Genomic DNA, 27,951 nt, shown 5'->3' with positions numbered 1-27,951 from the left:
TATTAGGCCTTGTATTTGTGAGCTCTTCTCCACAGCGAGCTCACAGGGTTCAGCCGACCCTTTCACACAGATTGCTACAATCCTCAAATCACCTTCAACGCCCTTCGGTCGTCCTCGATTGGCTCCCCGGACAGCATCCCGAGTCCAGCGAAAACAGGCCTAAGCGAATGGTAAACACCGCAAATATCACCTGGCGACGGCTTTGCATGAGGAGATATCTTTTTCTTCGCTAGGCCACCTGACGAGCCGACGGAATGTGCGGCTTTGCGAGGCTTGAGTCGGTATCTTTATGAGTCCATCAATATATGCGGGAAACCATCAAAAGAGCATTACGTACTCGGAAAGATAAAATGGTTTGGCTAGTGAGTTCTATGAAAAGCACTTACGCCATCAACCGAGGTATAAACTAATAGTTAACGAAGGCTGATACTCTTCAATCGAAATACTCGGTAGTCTCGTCCACGTACGACTCCGTTCCCTACTTATAGTCTGGCTAACTCGTGCCACGAAGTATCACTCTTGATCGCGCCTCTTATATACTCTCCCCTTCGATAAAGACGAAAATACTCGAGCGGGTTAGAGGATTACGCGCGCGGCCGTAGATGGTATAGTTCCGTGATGCTCAGCTAAGATGATAGGTGTGTCACATCAGGATGGAGGTATAGACACATTCACAATACGAGGTTACAGCATTTCGCCTTGAACATCGGATTGACTTACGTTCACGATGCGTAGCAATCAACTCCGAAAGCCCCCATCAAAGGAATTCCTGCACAATTGCCGTTTCCCTAATTTTACTTCCCAATCCTTGCCAACCGGTCCTTGCGGCCAGCCGAGGCCAGGGAGCTACAAATAGGGTTTCGTGTGACAATGTGCCATCGGCCGCACATGCAGTCCGGAATGATCGAAAGAGGAGACAGCGGAAAGACACAAGAATAACCTGGTTAGGCTATTGGATCTGAATAGGAGTGCAGGAATCCCTCAGTGCAGATGCAAACGGGTTGTATCTGCCTGAGCCGGAGGTTGATTCGGCTTGATCCACACCTATCGTCGAACGGCAGCGAGATGAAGTTGCCAGTCGCCGAGGCAGCTATAGCTTCGGAGTTGGTTGGAAGTACTGTCGCGGGCTCGTTATATCTGAGTTCTCCAATATGATGGACGGCAACAACTTCTCCAGCCGAGAAGTATTGAGAAACCCTGGATTCGCTTGGTCGAGACTGGTGATGCCCAACAATTGCATCGCGATCGTCAACTCCTCCTTGAGAACTGCGGAAGCCAAAAGTCAGTATGACGCCAATCAAGACCAAATTCGTCGTAAGATTCCCAGTACTTTATGATGAGAAACGCCAGCAGGGATCGATCACTTACTTTCTAGAGCTCGAAGAACACCGTTTTCACCATATGCCAGAGCGTACAGACAAGGGCGCCCTACACAAACAGCGCGAGCACCGAGGCAGATGGCTTTCAAGACATCCGTTCCTCGTCGAACGCCACCATCGACGATGACCTCCATCTTGGTCAAAACCTCGGGACAGGTCTTTTGAATCTCGAGAAGCACGAGAATTGCGGACGGTGTCGTGTCCAGGGCCCGGCCTCCATGATTCGAGAGATAGATGCCCGCACAACCGATTTCCGCCGCTATTTTGGCGTCTTCCGCTCGCTGAATGCCTTTGACAAAGATTGGGAGCCCCGTGTGACGCGCAATCCATTGGACACTCGCCCAGTTGAGGTCGGGGTCGATCACGTTGTTCACGGGCGGAGGTGCAACTTGACGAACCACTTCCAAACCTAGCCCTGCTTTCTGGGCCTCTGACTCGTCGTCACTGGTGCTCAAGATCAAGGTCGAGGACCCCTTTGCAGATTCTCTCTTGCTCAGCACGGGCGAGTCGGACGTCACCATGATAGCTCGAGCTCCAAGTCGACGTGCTATGTCCAAGGTACGAGTCAGTTCGCCACGGTCGCGATTGGCGTATAACTGAAAGAAGAAAGGATGACCAGAGCCGAGAGCTTCAGATATTTCGGCAAGCGAAAACGATCCCATAGTCGGTGCAATAGGAGGGACGCCAAAACGTTTGGATGCACGAGCAATCGCAACTTCGCCATCGCGGTGAAAGAGCCGGTTCGAGGATGTAGGTGCCACCATTATAGGGCATGAAAGCGTGAGACCGAGGAGTTGCGTACTCGTATCCACGCTCCCAACCCCTCGCAAGAGACGCGGACGGAACATCACCCGACTGTACACTTTTCGGTTCTCTCGCTCTGTGATCCCATCCTCGGTAGCGCCCGTAAGGTACAGCAGTGCTTTTCTCGTGAATGCTGGCGACGTGGCCGCCTCGAACTGGTGGAGACTGGTAATTGACTCTAGCGGAGGCAGCGAGATAGTCTGCTGCTGCTGCTTGTTCACACCCTCTTTCGTCGTCGTGGCAGAGTCGGCCGTCTCGAGCTCCCCTACTCTTCTCTGCTCCCCAAAATGCCGCTGTACGAGCGCCGGACTGTGGATTTCATTGTATAATTCGCTGCCGTCCTTGCCTAGGTGTTGGAGGATGATTTCTGCGCCGCCTGGATGCTGAGCGGCAAAATGTGAAAAGTCCCAAACCGTGCCGTCGAGGGCAATCCAGCCATCTTGGTCTGAGGAATGTTGGTTCAATTCCTGGACACGAACATGTCCCTTTGCGGAAAGAGACATGGCTGTAGAATGTCGTGCGGCAATGGCTGCAAATTCACCAATTTTACATTGTCAGCACATGATGTGGTGGATGTCACAAGAAGCCAGAAATCCCTTCAGCAAGTGTGGTCCCCTTGCGGACAAGGCCGAGTCTTCTCAGCAAGACTGACCCGAGTGTGATAGCGAGTAGATGGACAACAGCGATGGAACGACGGAGTTTCCGATTTCATCCGGGGTTGTGCCGAGATTGCATCCTGCCCAGCCTTGTAACTCCGAACCAATGTCGGCGGTCGAAGCAGGTGCTGTCCAGGCCAAAGAAGGCATACAGCTCTACTTCGGCAGATAAATGATGCAATACAAGACACTACTGACTGCAAGGTGCCACAAAATCCGTTCCAGACACGGGAATAGGACTGCGATCGGCCTGGTGAGTTGATGTTTGCCCATACAGTGCAAACGCATCCCGTCGCATCTTGTTCAAAGTCCGTACGGAAAGCGAGGGAGGGACATCGTGACACACATCTGATGTCGCACAGAGAACTGTTAGTGACTAGGTTTGCAGCTGCAAATGGATCTTAAGTAGGCTGTCCTTCGCAATGCTGCTGAAGAAAACATAAATCACCCATTAATTCAGATCTTCTCTTCGAACATTTTCCCTATGTAGTATTTACGTCTCGGCGCAGCCGGCGACATGATCTGAACTTGGCATTCACACTACCACCAGCCCAGAATCTCGCCGATATGGTCGAAAAGAGGTTCAGTTTTCACTAACCAGAAAGGTAGATATGCAACAATGATAGCGTAGTCCGTCTCACATCCTCTAAGCATTGTCCTCGTGGTGGTGATGATGGTGATGAGAAGACCCATGTGGCACAATCTCAAAGGCCAACGCTTCCGGAACGCAGTACTTGTCTTTCACAATGAACCAGTTACCGATAGAAAGTACCAAACAGCCAATGGCAACTACCGAAGCCCAGTTCATATTGTCAGTGGTGACGGGGTAATTCAGGGGAAAGCTCAGGAAGACAACCTCGAAACAGATCCAGCCGATCATGAGGATGTTGAGGATGAGACCCGCGCGGCCGAGGTTGATGTATCGATTGGCGGGCAGACGGTCTCGATCCTGAAGCACCAGTAACACGACTGGCAGGCCGTATGAGATTCCGAAACAGATGCCGGCAGATCCGTAAATGGCATTCAGAACATACGCGGGGGCAAACTCGAGGAAGTCGAATGCGAGGGCCACTACCGCGCACGCCAGGACCGAGTTGACAGGGACGAGCGTCTTGTCGTCGACTTTGGTCAGCCATGAGCCCCAAGGGAGACCGCCAGACTTGGCAAAGGACCAGGCAATACGGCTCTCGCCGGTCAGGCAGGAGTTGCAGCCCTGGACGAAGGAGGCGGAAAAGATGATGCCGATGGTGACCAGGAAACCCGTGTTGTTCCACGCATCCCAGCAGATTTGGAAAATCGGCTGGCCTCCCAAAGGCTCCAGGAGACCCGCGGGGTTGACGGTGCAGAACAGGAGGACGATGATCATGACGAAGGCCCCCAAGAATGAGAGGAGGAACGATCCGATCATGATTTGTGGCACGCGTCGTTGAGGGTTGGGCAGCTCTTCGGTCAAATGCGTCGCGCCGTCGGGAAGACACAGAGCAACCAGCGTGGGCAACATCCCAAGACAGAAGACGAGACCGTCCGAGCCCCAGCCGGTGTTGTTGATGACATCAATGAAGACCGTTTTTGCGTCAGCCTTTGGCTGCGCTTTGGCGAGGATCGCAACGATGATGTAGACGACAGCCACGTTGATGGCGACGACAAAGAATTTGGTGACGGCCGGATAAAATTTGATGAGCCAGGTGTTCATGGCGATAGCGATGAAGAACATGGCAATGGACATCAAAAAGCTCTGGTAGTGCTGGGGAACATAGTTGCTATTGAGGATGCTGGCGGTCCCGAGGATGAACTGCGTGCTTAGAAAATAGCCACCCGCGACGGCGAAGTTCCACCCCCACAAGGTCATTATTCCGTTGAGGTAGGTGAGGAAACGGCGGTACTTGGGTGGAGCCAGAATGGCTGTCCAATACGTTTGACCTTGAATCTCGGTCAGAAAACGAGAGATCTGAGCCCCTGACGCACAATCCACTCACCTGCAACATGGGGATATGCAGACGACAACTCGGCAAAGGTCATCACGACGATGCCCTGACCGACCGCGGCCACGATAAAACACCAGAAAAAGTAGGGGCTGCCTCCGACGCCCAGGGTGAATTGCATATACCCGGCGATGGCCAATGGAGCGCAGCCGAGGGTGTACTGGACGCCCAACACGCTCCACAGACTGAATCGTTCCTCGTCAAGCTTGGTGACGGCATGCTGTTCGACAGACTTGTCAGTGCTGATGGACTCGAGGGGATCACCTGTGATGTCCTCAGCGGAATAGTGTTTTGTGGTGTCTGACATGTTTCGCAACTTGACAAGGGCACAGCGACAAAAACAATGGCAGAAATGTGCAGGGGATTTCTTCTCGCTTCTCCAGGGATAGAGAAAGGTTCTGAAGGGTTGCCACCACCTGACATTGAATCGGTTTATATCTTGCTGGAGACGTGAATGGGGGTTCTAGTGCTCCCTTCGACTGTGAGGTCCAGTCCGTGAGAAGCGCCTGGGCACCTCCAGAGACCTTACTTTGCTCTTCGCAAGCAGGATCCACTCAAAGAGCGATTATTGGTTAGATGTGGCCTAAATAGTGCTAGCGTGGCTTATCTCGGGACGTATATGGCCTTATATCCCCGCAAGTACGGGGAAGATACGGCAATCAAGGTGGAGCTTATTTTATCTCGGTCTTTCCAGGTTTATCAATCCAGGTCTCTATCAAGATTAGAGGTCGTCGGTCAAATTGAAGAGTAGTTTTTGCGAGAGTCTTTGCGAGCATGGACGTTAGAATGGTCAAGTCCACCTAAAGCCATGTTGTTATTCGCCCAGACACTACTCGCTGTAGCAGGTGCAACAGTCCTCGCAAGCCATTGGTGAGACCCAGGGAATTTCTGGGGAAGTACCAATTACGAAGCTACCCCGTCCTCAATCCGGGGGTCAGGTGGCAAGTTCCCCATGTCGTACGGGTAGAGGTTGCAGACGGTCCCTGTACAAGCATCTGAGCCCGCTCCGAGAGGCGTGGAAGAAGCTCAATCTCAACGGAGGGTCATTCGGAATTTCCGGGCATATCGCCAGCCCTCGACCGACTGTTATGGCGAAAACCAATCGGCCGGACCAGACCCCGATGAAAAGACCCGCCTCTCATGGAAAGCTGCCAACCTAGCTGCGATGGGGTCACACATGCCCGTCTCCGTGATTTCTTCAATGCCCATATCCATAAATTGTTGATCCTGTGGTCTGGTACCAGAAGAACTCCTTGACTAGCACTCTATTGTACTGCTCCTGTACTCTATCTTATGCGTACTTGGTCTTGCTCTGAGGATCGCACTTGCACTTGACACAAGAGGCATCACTACCTGTCAACCGGCGAATCACTTTTCGATATGGGAAGCATAGGCATATCCAGCACCACGGACCATGTGGTGTGTGATCATTGTGCATTAATGGCTTTTACACCACTAACCTGTAACGCCAGGTCTCCGAACTCGCTCAAGAATATCCTGAGCAGATCTTCACGCCAGGCCAGCCTTCATACATAGCTAACCAACGAAGCTACTGGTCCGAGATGCTGAAAGAGATTGCGCCGCGGTGTTTCTTCCAACCTCGCAGCGCAGCGGAAGTTGCGCGCGCTGTTTCGCTCTGTGTCCAGGCGCAATGCCCGTTCGGCGTCAGGAGCGGAGGACACGCCCATGTTTCGGGTGCGTCGTGCGTGCCGGATGGCGTCCAGATCGATCTGTCGAAGCTAAACACAATCACAATCGATCGAACCAGCAGCACCGCGCAGGTCGGGGCAGGCAATACGTGGAGACGGATCTATGGCGAGCTTGAGAAGCAGGGCTACACCGCCGTTGGCGGAAGATCTGCAGATGTTGGGGTCGGTGGATTTCTTGTCGGTGGTACGTGATTCCCCCCGACGACTTTCCAGACCTGTAAAGCTGACTCTTGCGCCTCACAGGAGGTATTTCGTTCTACGCTGCCGAACACGGCTGGGGCATCGACAACGTTCGAGCTTTCGAGGTCGTACTCGCCTCGGGAGAGCTAGTCACCGCAAGCCCGAACAGCGAGCCGGAGCTCTTTCGAGCTCTAAGGGGCGGCGGGTCCAATTTCGGCGTCATCACGTCCTACACTCTCAACATCTACCCTTACCGTGGTATGTGGGGAGGTCGTACTCTGGTTGACCCTAATTGCGCCCAGGAAGCGATCGAAGCGTACGCCGACTTTATCCCCAAGTTGGACGCCGACCCCAAGGGCCACACGATAGTCATCTTCGACACTAACGGGGAAGAAGTTATCATTCGACAATACCTGGTGTATTCGCAACCGACGCCGAATCTCCCCATGTTTCATGCCCTGCTCAAAGTGCCCACTCTGGAATCTCCTATTGGGCTGACGGACTACTCGGCGCTGGCGGCAGACATTGCCGATCTCCAAGGCGGTCACGGCCTTCGTCACAACTGTTCCACGTTGACCATCGGGCTGGACGTGGAGCTCATGCGGTACACGTACGATCTGTACGTCGAGGCATCTCGAGCAGCAAAGGGCTGGGCCTATGGATGCCTAGAGTTTCACGCCGTTCCTCGCTCCCCCAAGCCCGAGGAAAACATGTACAACTTGAAGAGGGACGACGGGCATCTGGTAACTATCATGTTGGCATTCAGCACTGCAGAGTCCCAGTACGATCAAGCCGTGCTGGACATGCAGAGTACCATACTCGGCAAGATCAAGGACGAGGCGATCCGTCGTGGGCTCTACCACCCGTTCCTGTTTGCAAACTACGCCGGGACATTCCAGGATGTGGTCGGGAGCTACGGCGAGAGCAGTGTCAAATACCTATCCAAGATGATTGACAAATATGACCCGGACCGAGTTTTCCAGCAGCTCAAGCCCGGCGGGTTCAAGGTCGAAGCTGCTCTCCGGCACCGACCTACCCTAGGGTCAGAAAGGTTTCCGGGACCGGAACAAACCCCAAAGCTTTAGCTTCACAACCCAGCAGCCCAGTTGTGAAATTCTGTGTAACAACTTTGGTCGTTTAGGCATTATATGGTGTAAGGGTGGCCGATCAAAGCTTACAAGGGCCGTACACAAAATAAAATTTATTAGAACCGTTGCATTCTGTGGTGACTTTGCAGAATAAGAATGGTACAGGCATGTTTTTGGATTCGAGGCTGGTAAGGGAATTCGTTCTTTGCTTCCATTTGTATGACGGGCCCTCACGTTTACAGATTTATCGCTCCAAGCTAAGAGGCAAAATCTACAGGTAGGATATATCGACTACAGAAACAATAGAGCTGAATTTCCCAGAGGGTATTCATTGACTTTAGATTCTTGTTATTTTACCTTTACGCTCTCTGCACCTCCTTTGTTTTGCTCTCCGCTCAACCCCAGGCTCTGGTATGCGTCTGGCACCTGACTGGAGATAGAGAAAAATTATATGGATTTAGCTGTCCTACAGTCGACTGCCTTGAACCGTCTCAACCTGGAAGTCTTCGAAGGTGGCCGAAAACCCCTCGGTGGTGGTGTTGTTGGTGTCCGGTCGGGAAGCGTAGATGCATATCCAGATATCCGCGTCTGAATCTTGGAGATTCGCAAACGGCCAGGTGAAGAGCCGGATTGTAGAGGGCTCTTGCTTCCGAGCACCAGAGTCGTCGGCTGGGGGAATCACTCGGGCCAAGAGGCCAGAGCCATATCGCAAAAATTCGATAGTGAGCGACTCGAGATGTTTCGGTGTCGTTGGCCATGTCGACCAGTCTAGTTGATGATTAGATCCCGCCACAGCGATTATTGGTTTCCCTCCAATGACCTCCAGGCCGTATTTGATGTAGTAAGGTGCTGACTCTGCATCGCTAGGGTGTTCGGCATCGGGGTTTGGCAAACCAGACAGAGGTCGAACAAACAGCATTCCAACCTGATCGCATTCGCACGTCGTCGACAATGACGGCCACCTGAAAGTCGCCCGCGCGCTTTTGAAGTCGGCTGCTCTCACTGCTACTTTGGACAACGGAGATGCGAATTGCCAGGGTCTGACTTTGGGGTTGAACGGAACTCCGACCACATCTTTTCCCGGCGTCACAGTCAAGGTGAGAGGGTCTGAGTCCCTGTCTCGATTAACGGCTTCGATTTTAAGTGAAGACATGGCCAAGATGGGGGTTGTTCGAGAACTGACAGCAATAGGATATGCCAACACTAAATAATTGTGGTTCGATGATCCCGCAGCGATTCGAGACTGAGATCCTCAGACCAATTCCAGCATGACGAGTGTATTTGACAATATGAGTGGTTGAGCGACCTTTCAAGTAGAGCTTGCTTCCTCTGGCTAAATCTTGACTGAGAACGAAGAGAGGAACATGACTTTCGGACTTTCCGCACCCACCCAGTTTGATAGGCACTTAGTACGAGTTCGCCACAGAAAATTAGGATTTGGTGGTTCGCAATTTGCTTTTCCAACTCTGCTCCGCTCAAGGAGCGCCTACTATCTGCCCTCTTTTTGGGAGAGGCGCAGCAGGTCATGGACCTCACTGATGATGTAAGATATATATTTCAACACGAGGCATTTGGGACTTGGAACATCCAAGTGACTTTTTCGGTTGGCCCAAGTTATTCCAACCAACGAGAAGACCTCTTTGTAACCCTCTAACTCTACCATTGTGTATCATCATTTCACTGACCTCGAATGTCTACAACTCAGGTCCTCCGTGTCGTCGGTTGCCAATCCCGATCCCAAGCCCTAACAGACATCGGTATTCAGCGAGTAGCGCGGACAACACCGGTGTCTGAAATCGGTCGCATTATCCAAGATGATGGCGCTGTTGTGATCAAACAATTCTTGTCTACAGGCCAAGCGGATCGTATCAACGAAGAGCTGGATCCGCATCTCGAGGCTCTGATTCCGTCCGGTCAACTGGTCGATTTGAACCAAGACATAAAGGACTTTTTGGGTCATCACACCAAAAGGCTGACGGATCTATTACAACTCAGCAAGACGTGGAGAGAAGAAGTGATCAACGACGATCTCATGCACGGAATTTCGGATGAAGTCCTCAGGAAGCAAGTGGGTGACTACTGGATGAGCACCGCCACCATGATGGAGATCGGGCCCGGTAATCCTCTACAGAAGTTGCACCGCGATTTCGGGAACTGGTGGCCGTCGTTCATGCTGGGCAAAGACGCGCCTGAATTGATGCTTAACTTCCTCATGGCAACCAACCAGACCACGGTGGAAAATGGTGCCACTCGAGCCATTCCCGGCAGCCACAAGTGGGACTATTCGGCCGCGGACCATAACGTGGGCGACGAAAGCCAGGCAGTTGCTGTCGAGCTGGAAAAAGGCGACTGCTTGATCATCGGCGGCAAAATCGCTCACGGAGGCGGCTGCAATCAGACCAAGGATTACTTGCGAAGAGTCATTGCTTGTGTCATGGTCACAAGTGCCTTCACCCCGGAAGAAGCTTTTTCTCATACCGTGCCTCTAGAACTGGCCAGATCCCTGCCGGAAAGGGTGCAAAAGATTCTGGGGTTCCGAAGTCAGTGGCCCCAGGGTAGTCCCGGTCTCTGGTCCCGCAACGCCGATGATATCGGTCGCTATCTAGGCTTGATGGACGCAGGGTGTGGTGATCGCAAGGTTAGAGGTGGACGATAGCAGGCGTCAAGATTGAGTGATAGATATTTAGGTGTGTAGTCCAAAGATAGGATTTCATGTCCATCTGCTGGCTGCCGGGCCGGGTCCGTTTGGCTAAGAAAACACTGAGTCCAGAAAGTAGAAGCCGTGGGGACGTGGGAAACTCCGGTAAATCTGTATCACAAATTGGACAAAGACTACATTTTTGGCTCAGGCGGGACTTTGTGTCTGGAGAAGAGAGCTCACGCCTTATTACCACGACGGCTTGATTTGCCCTCGGTCACTAGCTCATCATAGCTTCATCCTACCATCTTCACATGTGGTTGAGTGCTCTCGTGGCTATACGGCAGCCTTGGCTACAACCACTTTCTCCGTGTAAGACCCTTGTGGGCTTCCCACAGAAGTGCGTACCGCGTAATCCAACTTTGGAGAACCGAGCACGGAGAAGGGCCAGAGAGGGTAGAGGGTACACTCTGTGGATGGTTTGGAGAGAGGTTCGTCGGAGATTCCGGTCACAGTCCCAGCGGCGGACCCACTAGGGTTCGTCAAAACGCCAGCCTTGCTCTTCAGGGATGCAGTCCGCGGAACGGGGGGATTTGATTCCTCTTGATAATGGATTCTTGAGGAGAGGAGCGACTCACGGAACCGAGGCCCAACTCGATCCCGGAGAAACTTCAATGGTCTTGCTCTCTAAGTGCCGTCGGATTGACAACACATGGGACTCCGTGAGCGGGTACCCTGTCCCCTCGTCAGACGTCCAGATCGCCGAAGAGATGTGTCGCTATTTTAAAAAAGAGAGAAATCTCTGCCGAGACTGCATAATCACCACTCGGGATCCTTTGTCGTGAGAACAGGACGTAATCCGAGCCTACGTTACTGTGGAATTGATTCACCCCATGTTCAAATCCTTGACTCGAACAAAGTGAAACAACTTCCTGATGGTCATGGGTCACTCCTCATATGCGGCAGATGCTTTGAAGAAGGCTCATGAACAGTTCACAGCCAAGAATCCGCAATCTTTGAAAGCCCATCGGGATGCTCACCAAAATCTTCCCGGTGGCAATACTAGAACGGTGCTACACGCCGAGCCATTTCCTATCACCTGGGTCCAAGGAAGCAAGAATACACTAACGTCGATTGACGGCGACGTGTATACGGATCTTCTGGGGGAGTTCAGCGCGGGGATCTTTGGTCATTCGGAACCGCGTATCGCTGAAGCGGTCCGAAAAGCTTTGTTGGGCGGGTGGAATTTTGGCGGAAACACGCTTCTGGAGAAGAAGTTTGCCGCCAAAGTGTGTCAACGATTTGGGCCGGCAGGAATTGAGATGGTCCGCTTCACGAACTCCGGAACTGAGGCCAACACTACCGCTCTGAACGCCGCCGTCGCAATCACCTCGAGACGAAAGATCCTGGTTTTCAGCGGCGGATACCATGGCAGCACTTTGGTATTTCCGATGACACTGATGAAAGGTTCTACGGCGGCGCCCATGAACCTGCCACACGAGTTCGTGTTCGCACCGTATAACAATATAAGCGAGACAAAGACGATTGTCGAGAAAGTCGGTGGCAATAACCTGGCTGCCGTTTTGGTCGAACCAGTCCAAGGATCTGGAGGATGCAGGCCTGCAACGGATACATTTATGCAATACCTGCGTCAACTCTGTGACGTGACCGGCGCACTCTTGGTTCTTGACGAGGTCATGTCTTCACGCCTCGGCGTGTCGGGGTACAGTGCAAGCATAGGGATCAAAGGTGATATCGTCACCTTGGGCAAGTACGTTGGTGGCGGCATGACTTTTGGTGCCTTTGGAGGTCGGAAGGATATCATGGAACGATTCGACCCGTCAAAAAACAATCTGTTCCATCCAGGAACCTACAACAACAATGTGCTTACCATGTCAGCTGGCATGGTGGGACTTGATATCTACAACGCCGCCGAAGTTGATCGTCTCAATCAGCTCGGTCGAGACATCAAGGCCAAAGTCCAACAGATTCTAATTGACGACAAGGTGTATCCGCCCATGATCTCGAAATCATCGGCGGACGTGATCGAGATCGACAGCCTTGATCACGATTCCCTGTTTCAAATGGACTGTGACAGAACACAAGCGTCGCCCGACCTCCCGTTGATGTTCATCACAGGTCGTGGAAGCATGCTGAACGTGCGGTTTTCTGGGCCAGACGCTGCCTTCTGGCAAGCGCTTTACTATCACCATATGCTTTCCAAGAATATCTATATTGCCACTCGTGGCTACACACCTTTGCATTTACAAGTCACTCCGGAAGATGCTCAGAGATACGTGGATGCTATAGCCGAGTTTGTCCACCTACATAAAGACCAGCTGCGCTGGCATGAGTTGGCTAACGGCCGTAAATGATTTGACTTGAGAGAGTGAATAGGAAGAACAAGCCTTTGGTCTCTAGACTTGCGGGCAAGTAGGTGAACAATCAAGAGCAGACATTTGGACCTTCTACCAACGTCCAATCTAGCTTCGCAACACATCCATAGAGTCGCAATGCCGACACATAGCACATAGCACATAGCACATAGCACATAACAATTTAGTGTAATGGGAGAGTCTACAGACTGGAACGTGATTGGTGGAATCTGCCTGTATGATGTACAGGATGACACTCCTGCCTCCTGATTGGCTGGATCTCGGACACTAGATCCGAGAGTTCCTTTCTCAGAGATCCTTTAAGAGGATCAGTTCTCAACAACAGACAAGAAATCAATCAATCAAGCAATGGAATCTATCTGATCAGGATCTTCGATGCTGTTTTATTGTTACTGTGCGATAGTCTTTACCCCCAACATCATGCCTACCGCCGTACGAGTTGATGCCTCTGGCCAAGAGCCTCGCCCCAGTTCACTAGCTTCTCTCTAATAATGGTCGTGGACAAGAATGTACGTGCACCACACTTTTGAGACCATTCAACACGACGATGCGACATCAGTTCAACCCATCACTCAATCGATCTCTAGTAAATGAGACGCTCGAAACCTTGGTCCGGATCATCCATATACCAAGCCTTGTCCTTGCCTTCCTCATCCATCGTACACCACCCGTTGCCCAGGTATGCAAATCGGTTGCGGGAACGCCGAGTCCACTTGTAGTCCTCCCAGCGCGGCTCTTGCAGCATTTGGAACCAGTGTAATCGACTGCCGGGGTGTGTGAGTGGAGGACTGTCTTTCTTCCCACCCTTCATCCACGAACGACATTTCCCTGCCCACACAGTCCGCTCCATGAACTTGTCAGCGTGCTCGATAAAGTCGTCGACTGCCTCTTCCAGCGGCTCAACCGCCTTGTAATTCTGGGTCTGGACCTTGTAGATCAGCTGGAAGAGATACTTGGTCAAGTGCTCTATACTGGGCAATGCCGAGCCGTGGCTCAGTGGAGAATTAGGGCCGAGGAAAACTGAACGAATTCGTTAACATGGATAGCTCGAATATAACAGTAGAAGAGCTCATATGGCTCCCACGAGCAGTACTTACCAAAGTAGTTGGGAAAGTTTGCCACCGTGCACGACAGATAACTCTTGGGCCGGTCTTTCCATTGCTTGCGCAGATCGATGCCGTCGCGCCCGATAATAGGAAAGCGTGGGCGCCACGACGTCTCAAAGCCCGTCGCACAGATGACTGCGTCGAACTCCAGGACAGTGCCATTCTTTAGTCTGATGCCATTCTCAACTACCTCCCCAATCGAATCATATTCGACCGTGACATTGGGAGCCGTGAGCGCTTCCAAATATCCCGTTCCTGGGGTTGGTCGCCTGGATTATCGTTAGAGATTCAAACAATAGCGGGCGCGCACCTCTCCAAACGGTATTCCTCACCTGCAGCCAAAGCCGAATTCAGTAGGGATAAGTACATCCGATAGATCTTCACTGCGAGAACCCAGTCGAGCCTTCATCATTTTCGTGATTCCATCCACGGCTAGAGCTTGTTGGGGGGAGTCTTTGAGAGACTGTTCATCTTCCAGTCAGTTTCGAAACCCAGGTCATATTGTGCTTGACGTCACATACAAACGCGAAATTGCTGTTCATGTCTGTTTCAATAGCTTTGCGATACTGCAAGAACTTTGCAGGGTCTTTGCGGAACTCTTCTTTTTGCTGTTGGGAATCTGTCCACGTTAGCTTTTTGGACTACTGTCCAGAAGAGCTGAAAGACTCGTACAAGAGAAGTTGGCTCCATTAGGACCAGCAAAGGCCTGAGCATAGGACGTGGAGATCCACGTCGGGTTTCGTATGAAATTGGTCAGATGCTCGGCAACTAGCAGTGAACGTCAGCGATTTCTTTTTGTAAGTCCAGCAGAGCTGCTAAAACTCACGCGGTTGTAAAGCGGTCACAAGCTGGATGCCTGAAGAGCCGTTCCCTATGACTGCAATCCGTTTTCCTGACAACGCGACACTTTGATCCCAATGTGCCGAATGGAGAAGGGTTCCCTTGAACGACTGAAGCCCCGGAATGTCAGGCCACTGCCAGTGGTTCAGAAATCCAGCTCCATTGACCAAGAAGTGGCACGAGTCTTGGATTTCTTGTCCCGTGGTCTGGTCGATGACGGTCACATTCCAGATACCGTCCTCTTCGCACCACTCTGCCCTCGTGACGACGTGTTGTGTCTTGATGTTTTGGTGGAGCTGGTACCGCTCGGCTACTTCAGTAAAGTACTTGAAGATCTCCGGTCCAGTGACGTAGAAAGAACTCCAGTCCGGGTTCAGTGCCCACAAGAATTGATAAATGTGAGAAGGGATGTCGCACGCACAACCAGGATAGACATTCTCGAACCACGTGCCTCCTATCGAAGAATTCTTTTCGTACACCGTGAGATCGATGTTCTTAAGATGCCTTCGAGCTCGATAGACGAGATTCAATCCCGTCGCGCCTGCTCCAATGCAGATGACTTTGAGTGATCTGGCCTCACCCAGCGGATATTCCTCGATCTGGTACGAGTCTCGCTCGGTCGGCGGACCATTCACTTCTTTATCGATACTAATGCTTCCCATGGCTTCGCTTTCTTCTGCGGATTGTCTTTGTCTTTTTTGGGTGTCGAAGAAGTCGAACAGCTTTGATAGTCTTTGGAGAGGCGTGCTGTCCAGTTTTGATCGTGCACTCATCTCAAGGACTTACCCAGTCTCACTTTGAATGTCAGTATACATAGTAACTTGAGGTTCTAGATTGCCTCGTATCAAACTCTCTGACCACCACTGGTGTGATGATTGCTGGGGTCCCAGCTCCGAGACTCCGAATCTCGGAAACTCCGAAACGACCAATCCATCGAACGCCCGGATGCCCAGCAACGATGAGCAAATCTGTTCGGTAACAGCGATGCTCTCGTCGTGTGACAGCGGCCTCGGCTAAGACCATGTTTGGCTGAGTAGTGCACTTGGACCTACGCTTCTTTCCTGTAGACGTACAAGACCCAATCATGGATGGTATCCGCCAGACTCTCCCGAGATGGAGTAGTAGGCTTGTTGTCGAACATTTGGTCGCTACTAGGATCGCATGGACCCTAGACCTTGAGTTTCCAATGCTACCTCACGGTGATCGTCTTCCACCTTGTCAATCCTGTATGTCTTGTGAAGATAGGGAGTCCACGAGGTCAAGTTCTCAAGTAAGTTTGGTCCACGTGATCCGAAGGTTCGGTCGAAGCTCGTTGTCAAGCACCCCGCTCCCTCACTTCTATCTGATCCCGTAGCTCAATCTACACTTGTCACTGAGACGGTGACGGATTTTTCTTAGATGTGTATCTACGTGGGCTCTCTCTTATGGCCTACGAAAAGCCACTAAGTACCTGTGACTCCTGCCGACGTCGCAAAGTTCGCTGCATTAGTGAGAACTCCGCTTCGCTCGCGTCTTATGTACACTAAGGATGTTGTAGAGAAACATGCAGAGGACGACATCTGCGCAAATTGCACGGTGAGGCATTCTTTCCTCCGGTGCATCCCAACACGTATCCTCACATTGCCTCTAACAGGAGCGTGGAGACGAGTGTCACTTCTCTCCCGTCAAAAGGCGCAAGACACGCTCGAACCTAATTACCAGTCCATCAGCCACCACGCGACCGGATCTAGACGACACAAGTCTGTATCGCTCAACCCTTAGCACAGATGTGGTGAGCCTGCCGGATCATGGAGAACAGCTTGCGCAATGCCCTCCTGAAGTGTCGGCTGGCGACTCTCGACAAGACCTGTCACAGCAAGTTTGTGCCGACACGGACAGCGCCCCGACCGATGCTGGACAAGGGGTGTCATTCCAGGTTGGTACACTGCATTTCCGCTGTCGTGGCTCTGGTAATGACGTTTGGAATAGCGGAGCAATGCCTACAGTATGGTCCCTGGGACATAGGTTTTAACTGAGTCTGACGCATGGCTAGTCTCAAGTTGCGGACTCGCTTTCTTTTCCGACAACAGCCTCACAGCCTTGGCTGATCGACTTGGACATGATCGAACGAGAGAGATTGTCGTCGAGATGCAGGCGAAGTCTCGGGCTCGCCAGAGTGCTCCGTTGAATATCTTCACGCAGACCCGATCTGACTACACTCGTGTTCTTAACTCATACTCGCCACAGTGCAGGGCAACCTATATTGAATGTGAGGAAACCTCGATCAGCTACCCCTTTTCAGACAGGCTCTAACCCTCCCCGACCAGCTTACTTCAGTGACCTGCATCCGATCTACCCTTTTCTTGATCGGTCGAAATTTGAATCCATGGCTTTTGGTGCGCAGCTTGAGGTGATTCTCCAAACCAACCACGCGTGGGCGGCGCTGTATTACTCCGTCCTCAGTCTAGGAAGTCTTTTGCATGAGGGAGCATCATTCGAACCTATGGACGGACCGGCTTGGAAGATCTTTGGCTTTGCCCTAAGATTATTCCCCACCATCCTCTTTGCCAAAAAGTCTCTTCTGGTGGCTCAGGTAAGTTTGTACATTTGATGCAGTGGAATCGAGCGTGGCTGAAATTGTGCAGGCTATAACCGCAATGGTATGAAATTGGAAATGATCCTTGCCTCGGCATTCTGTCCACTTATTCTAACAGAATCAAAGGCATTGTTCGCGTTGAATCACTCGAGTTGGCCCGTCGAAGAGCTCTTGATCACGGAGGCTGCCCGTATCGCTCTCGCGCTCCAGTTGAACAAGCTTTCACATAATTCTCAGAATACTCCCGAGCGAGAACGGACATTCTGGGCCATTTACTGTCTTGAAAAGGAATACTGCTTCCACTCTACGCAGTCCTCGGTATATTTTCTTGCTAAGGCTTGTCCAGTTTGTCTCTGACATCGCTGACTATCGCTTGCTTAGGTCTTTAATGATGCTGATATTAGTTGTCCCCCTCCAGAACCCATTCTGGATGGCACAGATGATGTAGACTGGCAGCAAATTCAGGTTGGCTTCTGCAAAATCCTGTCCTACTCCTACAATCAACTGTTCGCATGCGGCATGCCTTCGCGGAACGAAGACTTCTATTATACCGAGATTGACCAGATCCGACGTCGACTTCAGCGCTGGCTGGCCACTGTGCCGGAAAAGTTTCGACCGGGGACCGTAATTCGGTCAAGGAACTTTACCAAGCCACATCACAACTACGCCCTCCTCCAGGTACATTTCCTCTACTATACTCTCCAAATTGCGTTATCGAGGCTTCTGGTCCACGTTTACGCCGATCGCCGTTGCGCTCCTGTGGCTGAGAGCAAATTGACCTTGATGAATTCTGCACGAGCCATCATTGAGACTCTCCAATTCGTTCCGCCAGAGGCTTCGCTGCCAATGAAGTAAGTCGTTCGAGCTGGTGCCTTTTCTGTTGATTTGTCTGGATGAATGCTGACGCGAGTAGCGTTATTGGCCTGGCACCTATTGTGGCTAATTTCATCCTCTTTGACCTCGTCGTCTACAACCCCGAGCATTCTGAGACTAAACTGAACCTGATGTACCTCGAGATTGTGACTGGGTTTCTTCGCCGCGTCAATCTCAATTCCAGTAACCCAATGCCAAGTGCTTCCTTCGCGGAACTCGGAGTCATCGCTCGCGACTTTGCGACGCAGAAGGCCGACCGAGGTGAAAGACGTCAGGACGCTCGGGGCAATCGAGCTGTTCATTTCACAGGAGCACCGGCGGCCCACTATGAACACAATGTAGATTCCTCCGAAGCCGTGGGTCAGGGACGACCTCGTAATGGCATGGCGACTCCGGACTCGGTCGTAACTCAGGTAAACTCCTTTTCTCCCTTCCCCTCTCACCCTCGCTGGGCGATGCTTCAAGGCCAATTGTGAGGCTAACTTGCGCCTAGCCTGCGGATGTTGCAGATCGCGGTCAAATGGACTTATGGGATGGCCTGGAAGAGACACTACGCTACCCAGTCATGGACCATATCACAGACTTGGATGGTTTTGGCGATGACTTTGTCATTCGCGAGCTTTTCAGCCAACACTCAACTTTCGATTTCAGCCTTTTAGGCCAATGAGCCTGATGCAGCGGTAGGAAGCTATCGACAGTCACGCACGTTGCCTCTGCAAAGATCCTATTATGCTGTCTGATGGAAACCAAGTGCGTCATACACTCGATGAAACTGCCGGTAATCATATCTCGGAGATCTTCGCGCCATGGCTATAAATATCAGTGGGTTCTAGCTGCAGCAAAAAAGAAGCAAAGGAGAAATAATATAATTGGATGGGGCCTGTCCCCCAATTGAACGCTTCGGACCTTTTCATCTATCTCGATATCCTCCACTGTGCTGGATCTTGTATTTCCGCCAGTGTCATAGTCCAGCCGCAGATCTGGCTTTGGTCACGAACCGCTTGAATGGGCGATTTCTCCTCGAGGATGACTATGACCGAGGCAGGAAAGCATGGACCTGCTCACCTCGGTAGCGCCTCAAAAGGATGATCACGCCATCAACCAGTAATAGACAGTTCCAGCAAGCCTATCCAACCAGCCATTATATTACTCTTGCAGTACTCAGCCTTGTCACGAAATGAGAAACAAGCACCTGCCTGGTCCCTTTCCGCTTACAGCCTGTGGACATTAGGCCAGGGTCAGGGACAACCTGCAGGGCCGCGGCCGCGACTTGTAACGAGGCATTCTTAAACCCTTGTCCACGCCCAGTCCACCCTTCTCCAATCTACCCGTGTCCACAAAGACCAGACGAGCAGTTTCGCATCGTCCGAAGCCAGCGCCACAAGACGCATGAGCTCTGTGGGCAATTGGTTCTGCTCGGGATCATGGTGCAAAAAGCACAGGTATTTCTTGGATGTATAGAGCGTTCTTGGAAACACCAGAAGACATGAGACCGGTAAGTCCATTCGCTCCTCCGTGGCGACCGACAAGGGGGTGTGGAAAAACATTGATGCGAATCACAGTCACTCAATCAAATGTCCGTCTTTCTCCTTTTCATCTCACTCTTGCCCCTGCAAACCTGCCGCGCAAAATGACCTGGGCCGTGCATCAACGCATCAGCGACTGAATAAGGCACATCATGCGACTGTCTGACCACGGTGCCTCCTCGACTTACTCCCACCGCTTTTCCCCAGGCGAATGGAACCACGGTATCCCTAAGCCCAAGAGCGACTTATGATTTTCAGACATTCGTCCGACCGTGCCGGCGAACCAAACCCCAGCCTCCACGTTCCCACTTCTTTGCGTTCTGCGGGGAAATGGCCTTGACTATGCCCCAACAAGGAGAGAATGGCCAACTGTTCGTATTTTCAGTTCCTTTTTTGGTTTGGCCCGTGGCTCCCCCCTCCCCATCCACTTCTACCAGCTCCACGCTCCACATATCGCCCACTGCAAAGCTCCTAAAGCTAGATCAATCCTGTTGCCAATCCAGCTAACGAACCAACCATTGACAGAAGGTGCCAATAATTTCCCTGCGGGCTCCGGTCGAGTCAGCCATTCCTCAGGGCCAAAAGATCGAATCCGAGCAGTTGCAGAACGCCATGCCTCTCCTTCACTGGCTCTCCTGCAGGCTTACCTCGCACAGGGAACCCAATCGACCTTGGCCGACCCTCGCTCTGGACCTGGCGCTGTACGGATCCTGGACGACATTGAGCCACGCGACGTCTAGCATGTCCCGCTAAAAGGAAAAACAAATGGAATTATTTTTGTGACCGATGCATACCGGATACATTCAAGATGCCTGCTTCGCACTGCATAAAGGGGGTCGGCACTTTTACCCTGGCCACTCAGCATTCATTCCTTTCCACATCTTCCACATCAGAAAGATGGACTCTAGCCAGGGTCTGCATTTGTATCCCAGCCCCACGTTCTGTCACCCACGGTCCGCTTGGGAGGGGGTCAGCAGTCGAGGTGGAATCGGATAAAGAGGGCGGAAGCTGCTGTGGCCTGTGCCACATTGCCCCAGGTCGAAATAGCTGCCCTTGCGCCGATTTCAAGCCCTCCTTGTCCTCCGGTGCTCCCTTGTTTCTGTTGTGTGATTGATCTGGAAGACTACAACACGTCCAAGATGGCGGGTGACCTTCAACAAACTCCTACTTCCACGGAAAGGGACATGATCGAAGAGAAGCCTGGCTTGACACATACTGTCTCGTCAGGAGCGATTTCCATCAGCCCAGAACTTTTCGAAAAGGTGCGCATATAGCTTCACGGCTCACACAAAATTCTTCCCCCTACATCGAGATCCAAACGGCTCACTAACCCTGCGCGACTTGGACAGCTCTACCTTACTCCCAAAGTTCCTCATGCTGGCGACAATATCCGGCGTTTCGCCAACCCGACTCCGCTCGGTTTCGTTGGGTATGCTCCAGAAGCATCATCGTGGAGACACGCATACTCATGAGCAGATAGCTTCGTGATCTCGACTATGACTTTTGCGATGGTCATGATGGGCTGGGGTGGTGCCAGCGGGTTGTCGCCTGTAGTGTAAGTACATTCATTGTCTAACCATCGCCCCAACCTTACCCAACAAGATTGAACCCGCTGACGCTTCAAATATAGCGGGATATTCTTCTTCGTCGGCCCGGTCCTCCTCGTTTTGACGGTCATCTTCGAATGGATCATGTAAGTCAGCCTGACAAGCCCTGTTCAGTAATGAGCGATCTTTCTCTACGGCCAGCCGATTGTTTGGTATGTTAGATGCTGACATTGGCACCAGGGGCAATTTCTTCTCCATGATGGTCTGTGGCCTCTTCGCGGTCTTCTGGCTATCCTTTGGCATGCTCCAGCTCCCCACACTCGGTCTGGCGACACCGTACTCTCCCAGCGGGACCAACGCCGTGATTGGGTCAGCCTCAAAGGAATACAACGCTGTCATTGCCTTGTACTTGATTGTATGGGGATTCGCGCTGTTTACATTTTTCATCTTCACGCTGAAGACAAATGTCGTTTTCGCGCTCATCTTTCTGTTCGTCACCATGGGCGCGTGGGTCTTGAGTGGTGCCTATTGGAAAGTTAGTACCGGAGATTATGATACAGCAGCGGACTTGCAGAAGGTGAGAAAGATTACCCTTACTTTCTCTTTCTTTTCCGTCGAAAAAAGCATCTGGCGCAATCCCCTCGATTCTGGTAGTGTTTCAGAACGCTAACATCAAGGAAATCGAAACAGACCGGCGGAGCATTACTTTTTATAGTCGGCTGTCTGGGCTGGTACATGACTTTTGTCATGATGGCGGCAGAAATGCGTCTCGCCATCAAACTGCCTGTGGGCGACCTGAGTCACTTCTGGCCAAAGACCGACGTGGAGATGGGCAGGGCCGAGAAGCAGGCCTAAGGCTCTCTATGAGGTGCAAGTCCCTGGGTCTACGTGGCAAACCTCGGCATCCTGTTGCTGTTGTCATTGCCGTCCTCAGTATTCCCACATTCTACGTCGGCCTTTGATATTTTGATGATTTGTTACGGACGCAAGTTATGGCAGAAATTGACTTCGGAAGCGTGAACAGGAGCAGCAGAAGTCTTATTCATCAGTGTGCCGCTGTCAGGAAAAAGCTGCTCTGCGATAATGGAGGAGAGAACGAGACTGATATGTTCTGTTCAGCGCGCTGCTCCCTGGTATTTTCCGTCGAGAGAATCGATACTCCGAATGAGCATTGGCGATCGCGAGGAGGGCAATACCATATTTCTCATTACCACTCGTCTCTCTCCTCTCCCCCGCTCTTCTCCTGCACATTCGATCATTTCCTGCAACCCTCAAACCTTCGAATCACTAGCGATGCAAAGAGCCTGCAGATTACGAGCATTGTTGAGCAGTCTCGTCACTTGGACGGCATACTACTCTGCGCGGATGAGGGAGAGAGGGAAACTACCAATGAGGGACGCGGATTTGCAGTTCTTCAGTGCAAGCCATGCTTTTCAACCCCGAACTAATTATTGTATTGCAATTGTTGGTACATAATGACCAACATACATTTCAGCATAATTACCTACTTCGTGTCAACACGTGTCTGCGTCGGAATAATGATATGTTAGTCATTCTCTCTTTCTTTCTGTTCAAAAACAACCATGCAAGGCTGTTTTCAGAGTGATAGATAGAGGAAGGCGGGAAAAGGGAGGAGGAAATCAATCCTTCGACATGGCCGTTAGTTGCACGTAGCGCTTCTCCAGCCACTCCCTTGCCGTGTAGACTTTGTCGTCGATGCCGTCGGAGAATTTGCCTCCCACCTTGATACGGTCCTGTTCCTTGTCGAATCCGCCCACGGGCTTCATCAGACTGTGGTGCGTCGGGCGGACAAAGTAGACGACACTGACGCGCTCCATGCCAGCTTGCGCGCCGGGGGACGGCACGACGCGGTGTTTGGCGCTCTTCAGGCCCCCGTTGGAGAAATGCACCATGGCGTCTCCCAGGTTGACGATGGCCTTGCCCGGCACGGGCTTCACGTACTCCCATTCGCCGGCCCGGCCGGGTGTGCGCGACTCGATCTGCAGGCCGCTGAGCCAGTTGAAGAGGATGGTGACGCTACCGAAGTCGGTGTGGGACGGAAGGCCGATGATGTCGGTCTTGGTGGGATCCGAGGGCGGCTTGAGCGTCAGACGGATGTGGTCCCCCGACGATTCTTCGAAGCGGTTGAGGTCGACGAAGATTTCCTCGTCCTCGCCGAACGCTCGCGCGAGCGTGCGCAGGATCGTCATCGACATCCCGTGGGCGCCCTTGCAGAATGCCTGGAGCAAGGGCCACGCGTCTTTGATGACGTCGGGATAAGGGCGGCTTTCCGCTACGCCAAACAGACAGTCCTTGCCGACGTTGAAGAACTCGGTACTGTCTGGCCGCTGGGACTTGTCGGTCAACTTGACAGTGCCTGCGGGCTTGTACCCGAAGAAGGACTGCGTCTTGCGGAAATCGTACTTGTCCTTTTCCTCAAATGGCAGCCCAAGTGCCCTTTTGCTGAGGTCATGGAGTTGGTCGGCCTCGGTGAGGAGCTCTCGCCCAGGTTCCGAGTCGGCCAGGTCGAGATAGAAAAATCCGTACGTTTGACATGCTTGCAAGACTGCGACCGTGGACGCAGGGTCCTTCTCCAGGAGACTCTTGGAGGAGATCTCGGCAATCGGTGCATGGGAAACGTCGGGAGGAAAAGGTGGTATGCGTTCGTGGATCCGGCTCGCCGCTGTACTCGTTGTTGTTGTTGTTGTCGTCGTCGTCACGGACATGGCGATGATGTGCGCCGAATGGTAGATATTTGGTAGGGAAGCAACATGCAAGAGACTGCGGCAGTATCCTGCTTGAGGAAAAGCGTCATAGAATGCCACCTCTGGTTCTTATGTGTAGGACCCTTCGATGTACCCCTGTCGTCTTATTATGTCGTACCACCAAAGAGGTAGAACTGCAAACTCCGCCCTTTGTGGGTAGAGGTTGAAATGCCGACGCTTCCCCACAAAGAACCCCCGGATCTGTTCGTTTCGAAAAAGACCCGCACTTGCTATTATATTCCTTATGCCTACCGCGTCGCACATCCGGAACCATCAATATGACCAATGCGCAGTGACCACCTGATCAGCATCGCTCGCCAACTTGACGTCGTGCAGCATCTCCCTACGCAGCATGAAGACGAGTGGTGGACTGTGAGAAGCCTGGACAACTATGCAGTGTTGAGGGCCACAGAGGCTCAGATGGATAGGTGCTGGGGTATCCAGTTGCTACCCTGTGATCGGCATCCTGATGGCATTTGGTCAGAGAACGGTCCAGGGAGGTGACAGGTACTGAAGATGCAATGTCCTTTGCAGATACAAATGGATCTTGACATTATTGAGCTGTTCCTTTTTTGATCAACCGCGCTTCATTCCTCCTACACGCTGGTGTACGCTAGCTAACTACCAACAGCCACTCTATGAATTCCCTCTTCATTGACCCCTTCTAATTAAGTATTACAATTCGTTATGTTTTTCATCTTCCATGTATGTGTGCATTGACATTCGAGTTCTCAATCTTCAACCTCCTGAAACGTTTTCCTGTTGTCGTAGCAGTCATACCGGACATACCTCGATACTCGGAGGCGTGATTGGTGTGCTCATGCAATGGCTTCTGTGACATTGGCAATGATGACCTTTCCGTCGGTTGTTACACACGCTGCGTTGCCAATATCACATTGATAGTAGTCGGTTGTGGGGTACGTCAAATTGAAGTCGGAGAACTTGGTGAGGACATTGTACGGGGCTTGACCAACGCTGCTTTCGTATCAGAACCATATCTCGAGGACGAGACGGCGAGGGAAAAGTGGGATGCACATACCTGTTGTCGATGTACTGATGGGCTAACTGTAGCGAGAAATTACCAACACCATGCCATGAGGTGACGAGGACGTTGAAGGTGCTGTTGTCGCAGGTATCTCTTGCAGAGGTGGGAGGGCTCAGACCCACGGCCCATTCAACACAGCAGTGAGTGGGACCAACTTCAGGCGTATCTTCGTCGCAGAAGTCGACTGTCACTTGTTAGATGTGGACAATAGGCAGATTAGAGGGCCTCAACTCACATTGAATATAGGTGCTCTGGGTCGAAGTAGGATCTGCTTCAAAGGGCGAGGAGACAACGATGTTTGTGAGTTCAAAGTTTCCAGAGAAGGCCGAGGCGGCGGAGGAGAGAAGAGCAATGAAGGCGAGGAAGGTGAAGATGGAAGCCATGACGGTAGGCGACGAGGTGTAAGAAGCGTGATTCGTCGTAAAGGGCAAGTGTGGTAGGCTGGGGCAGGGCAAGAGTAAATACGTCGTTTCAATCTCCCACCAAGGAGCACGATGATGAGTTTTGAGGTCGAAGATGAGATGTGATGAAGGAAGGAAGGGGTGAGGCAAGAAGAAACTGCGGTCTTTATAGCTGCGCTCTTTGCACCAACACTTTGAGGTCAACCCGTCCTGTTTCTCTCCAGCCTCTTCCACGGAGTCTTTGTTCTGTGACCGCAGCAGAAGTTGGATCTGGGTACAAACACCAATGGTTTGCACGCAATGCACTTGCTCGGCTACTGTTTGATAGACAAGCTCTTCTCTCGGATACCACGCAGCCTGTTGTACCGAAACAGCCTCCTTCCAGAATGCTACCGAGCGGAGTTGCGACTGAGACATTCCAGAAAACAGTCAGCCAGTCCTTGAATATGGATCTTGGGCGATGCGTACTCTACAAGGGCAAGCCGTGCAAGAGTGCCATGGCTCATGGTGTGTCCCCTTGCATCTGCACTGCTTGTGATGCCACACCGAGCCCACCGCTTGTCTTGTTCTCCTGCATCCATGGGGTTGGCGAGTGCTGGACGAGCGCCAGCGGCTCGGAAATTTTTGTGAAGGTGCCAGAAATAGTGTCCCGAGTCACACAAGACCAGCATAGCATGACGGAATGAGGGCGAAGAGTACCAATACCAAGGCTTGAATTCTGGACCCGACTGCAGCAGAGTTGCTGATCGGATCGGGAGGTTGCATCGTTCAACAGGATGCTTTCGATATGGAAAGACAGGCGTGCTGGTCCTCGGCGGGTCAAAGACAATGGTTGGGTTCAATCAAGGAATGCTGTAGCTGGCTTCACACTGTCCTTGGAGTGCAGTTGCAGTGAGGCAGGTTAGAATAGCGGATTGTATAGGACTTGACGGGTTTCCCGGTGGCGATGCGATGAGACCATACCGGCTGTACGGGTGGGAGACACAACCCAGGAACGATCCTGCAGAATCTACAGAACCAGCCTTGGACTCTTATCCAAGGGGTCGGTCATTCCGAAGTCCGACATAAGAATGGCGAAACTCGAAAGTTCAGCGCATGGCACACCTAGTCATGTAGCACTTTTCATCTTTCGCCTGCTTGTCCCACGTCGCGATAACTCACCGCTATCATCACACTGCATGAGGGACAGCCACAAGAAAAGCCACTCACAATTCGACGGCGGAAGGGGAACAGGTTGGAATTTTCATTTTATGCCATTTGATTGCTCGCGAGTCCACTATCCGTAGACTTTCCATGTCCCAACGTAGCATTGTTGCACCAGGTTTAAAACCCCAGCCATGCCGATTGTGCTTTTCTCGTGCTCGGTGCAGAAATTTTTCCTGCCGCTGTGATTTCTTTCGAGCGACAACTCCACCACCACATTCACCACAAGACACCCTCCACAATGACAGCCAGAATCGTTTAACCCTTCTTCTTGCTGACACCAACCGTACGTCCTCTTCGGCCAGTGGTCTTGGAGTGTTGACCTCTGACACGGAGACCCCAGTAGTGACGGAGACCACGATGTGCTCGGATCTTCTTGAGACGTTCCAAATCCTCACGCAACTTGCTTTCCATGCTGTTGGCAAGCACCTGCGAGTCCTTGCCATCCACAATGTCGCGTTGTCTGTTCAAGAACCATGATGGGATCTTGTATTGCGTGGGGTTTTGGATGATCGTGACAATTCGCTCGAGTTCTTCGGAGGTGATTTCACCGGCACTGTCATGCATGAATTAGTTCCCGCTCTTTTGATCCTGAGAATTTTTCATGATTTGCCCGTACCGCTTGGTCAAGTCGACATCGGCCTTCTTGCAGACAAGGTTGGAGTAGCGTCGTCCGACACCCTTGATTCGGGTCAGGGCATACATGATTTTCTGCTTGCCATCGACGTTGGTGTTGAGAAGACGGAGGATGAACTGGACTGCAGTAGCTGTTAGAACACGATGTCTAGAGAAGGAGTTGGGATCAACCTACAGTTCGACTTCTCCCCGCTGACGAGAGCTGCCTCGATTATTAGCAAATATCCTTTCCACGTTGTCGCAATGTGCCAGATCTTGGAGCGAGGTGCATATAGATTCGACACATGGTGAGATCGCAACAATTGAGAGTCGGTCCAGACTTACACATGATGGGCGAGTGTCTCCTTGTCGATTGCGTTGACGGTTTGCGATAGACAGACAATCTTCTAAGACTGCCAAAAAATCAATGAAAACCGACAGTGCGACGCGCCAAGAGACTACTTAGTCAGCGCATGGCCATTTGTGGTGGCACCCAGGTGGCACCCGGTGGCAGTCTTGCCTTGGCACAGCGATAACAATCATGTGATCAATATCTGAGCTTGACGGAATGCTGTCGTCACTCAATTGGATGAAACAGGTCCGCTGATGGTTGTCCAGCAACC

General features: G+C 51.9%; 12 protein-coding genes across 12 annotated transcripts; 5 read left to right on the top strand and 7 right to left on the bottom strand.

The window, feature by feature from the left end:
* Nucleotides 1-1,090: 1,090 nt before the first annotated feature.
* On the bottom strand, nt 1,091-2,686 carry Z517_11385 (uncharacterized protein; the record flags this gene model as incomplete). The annotated part of the gene is made up of 2 exons (XM_013422969.1): nt 1,091-1,266; nt 1,369-2,686. 2 exons carry the CDS (start codon nt 2,684-2,686, stop codon nt 1,091-1,093), a joined length of 1,494 nt encoding a protein of 497 aa, XP_013278423.1.
* Nucleotides 2,687-3,485: 799 nt separating this feature from the next.
* On the bottom strand, nt 3,486-5,128 carry Z517_11384 (uncharacterized protein; the record flags this gene model as incomplete). The annotated part of the gene is made up of 2 exons (XM_013422968.1): nt 3,486-4,759; nt 4,816-5,128. The coding sequence occupies 2 exons, from the start codon at nt 5,126-5,128 to the stop codon at nt 3,486-3,488; spliced, it is 1,587 nt and encodes a 528-aa protein (XP_013278422.1).
* A 1,073-nt stretch (nt 5,129-6,201) lies between these two features.
* Nucleotides 6,202-7,795, top strand: Z517_11383 (uncharacterized protein; the record flags this gene model as incomplete). Its single annotated transcript, XM_013422967.1, has 3 exons — nt 6,202-6,240; nt 6,294-6,714; nt 6,774-7,795. 3 exons carry the CDS (start codon nt 6,202-6,204, stop codon nt 7,793-7,795), a joined length of 1,482 nt encoding a protein of 493 aa, XP_013278421.1.
* A 469-nt stretch (nt 7,796-8,264) lies between these two features.
* Nucleotides 8,265-8,951, bottom strand: Z517_11382 (uncharacterized protein; the record flags this gene model as incomplete). The annotated part of the gene is made up of 1 exon (XM_013422966.1): nt 8,265-8,951. The coding sequence occupies one exon, from the start codon at nt 8,949-8,951 to the stop codon at nt 8,265-8,267; it is 687 nt and encodes a 228-aa protein (XP_013278420.1).
* A 537-nt stretch (nt 8,952-9,488) lies between these two features.
* Z517_11381 (uncharacterized protein) lies at nt 9,489-10,454 on the top strand (the record flags this gene model as incomplete). Its single annotated transcript, XM_013422965.1, has 1 exon — nt 9,489-10,454. The coding sequence occupies one exon, from the start codon at nt 9,489-9,491 to the stop codon at nt 10,452-10,454; it is 966 nt and encodes a 321-aa protein (XP_013278419.1).
* A 923-nt stretch (nt 10,455-11,377) lies between these two features.
* Nucleotides 11,378-12,811, top strand: Z517_11380 (uncharacterized protein; the record flags this gene model as incomplete). Its single annotated transcript, XM_013422964.1, has 1 exon — nt 11,378-12,811. The coding sequence occupies one exon, from the start codon at nt 11,378-11,380 to the stop codon at nt 12,809-12,811; it is 1,434 nt and encodes a 477-aa protein (XP_013278418.1).
* Nucleotides 12,812-13,415: 604 nt separating this feature from the next.
* Nucleotides 13,416-15,440, bottom strand: Z517_11379 (uncharacterized protein; the record flags this gene model as incomplete). The annotated part of the gene is made up of 6 exons (XM_013422963.1): nt 13,416-13,852; nt 13,930-14,207; nt 14,271-14,401; nt 14,460-14,557; nt 14,584-14,706; nt 14,765-15,440. The coding sequence occupies 6 exons, from the start codon at nt 15,438-15,440 to the stop codon at nt 13,416-13,418; spliced, it is 1,743 nt and encodes a 580-aa protein (XP_013278417.1).
* A 1,703-nt stretch (nt 15,441-17,143) lies between these two features.
* Z517_11378 (uncharacterized protein) lies at nt 17,144-18,893 on the top strand (the record flags this gene model as incomplete). The annotated part of the gene is made up of 5 exons (XM_013422962.1): nt 17,144-17,350; nt 17,480-17,671; nt 17,735-18,204; nt 18,267-18,639; nt 18,720-18,893. 5 exons carry the CDS (start codon nt 17,144-17,146, stop codon nt 18,891-18,893), a joined length of 1,416 nt encoding a protein of 471 aa, XP_013278416.1.
* A 1,998-nt stretch (nt 18,894-20,891) lies between these two features.
* Nucleotides 20,892-22,154, top strand: Z517_11377 (uncharacterized protein; the record flags this gene model as incomplete). Its single annotated transcript, XM_013422961.1, has 6 exons — nt 20,892-21,014; nt 21,102-21,181; nt 21,233-21,307; nt 21,383-21,445; nt 21,540-21,876; nt 21,990-22,154. 6 exons carry the CDS (start codon nt 20,892-20,894, stop codon nt 22,152-22,154), a joined length of 843 nt encoding a protein of 280 aa, XP_013278415.1.
* Nucleotides 22,155-22,939: 785 nt separating this feature from the next.
* Nucleotides 22,940-24,025, bottom strand: Z517_11376 (uncharacterized protein; the record flags this gene model as incomplete). Its single annotated transcript, XM_013422960.1, has 1 exon — nt 22,940-24,025. The coding sequence occupies one exon, from the start codon at nt 24,023-24,025 to the stop codon at nt 22,940-22,942; it is 1,086 nt and encodes a 361-aa protein (XP_013278414.1).
* Nucleotides 24,026-24,882: 857 nt separating this feature from the next.
* Z517_11375 (uncharacterized protein) lies at nt 24,883-25,492 on the bottom strand (the record flags this gene model as incomplete). Its single annotated transcript, XM_013422959.1, has 3 exons — nt 24,883-25,039; nt 25,104-25,293; nt 25,345-25,492. 3 exons carry the CDS (start codon nt 25,490-25,492, stop codon nt 24,883-24,885), a joined length of 495 nt encoding a protein of 164 aa, XP_013278413.1.
* A 1,479-nt stretch (nt 25,493-26,971) lies between these two features.
* On the bottom strand, nt 26,972-27,635 carry Z517_11374 (40S ribosomal protein S18; the record flags this gene model as incomplete). The annotated part of the gene is made up of 4 exons (XM_013422958.1): nt 26,972-27,269; nt 27,333-27,471; nt 27,525-27,551; nt 27,584-27,635. 4 exons carry the CDS (start codon nt 27,633-27,635, stop codon nt 26,972-26,974), a joined length of 516 nt encoding a protein of 171 aa, XP_013278412.1.
* Between the last annotated feature and the right edge of the window lie 316 nt (nt 27,636-27,951).

This window comes from Fonsecaea pedrosoi (genome assembly GCF_000835455.1).
Source record: "Fonsecaea pedrosoi CBS 271.37 unplaced genomic scaffold supercont1.8, whole genome shotgun sequence".
Taxonomy (NCBI): domain Eukaryota; kingdom Fungi; phylum Ascomycota; class Eurotiomycetes; order Chaetothyriales; family Herpotrichiellaceae; genus Fonsecaea; species Fonsecaea pedrosoi.
The sequence above is the reverse complement of the archived record's forward strand: the minus strand, read 5'-3'. Positions and strand labels throughout refer to the sequence as shown.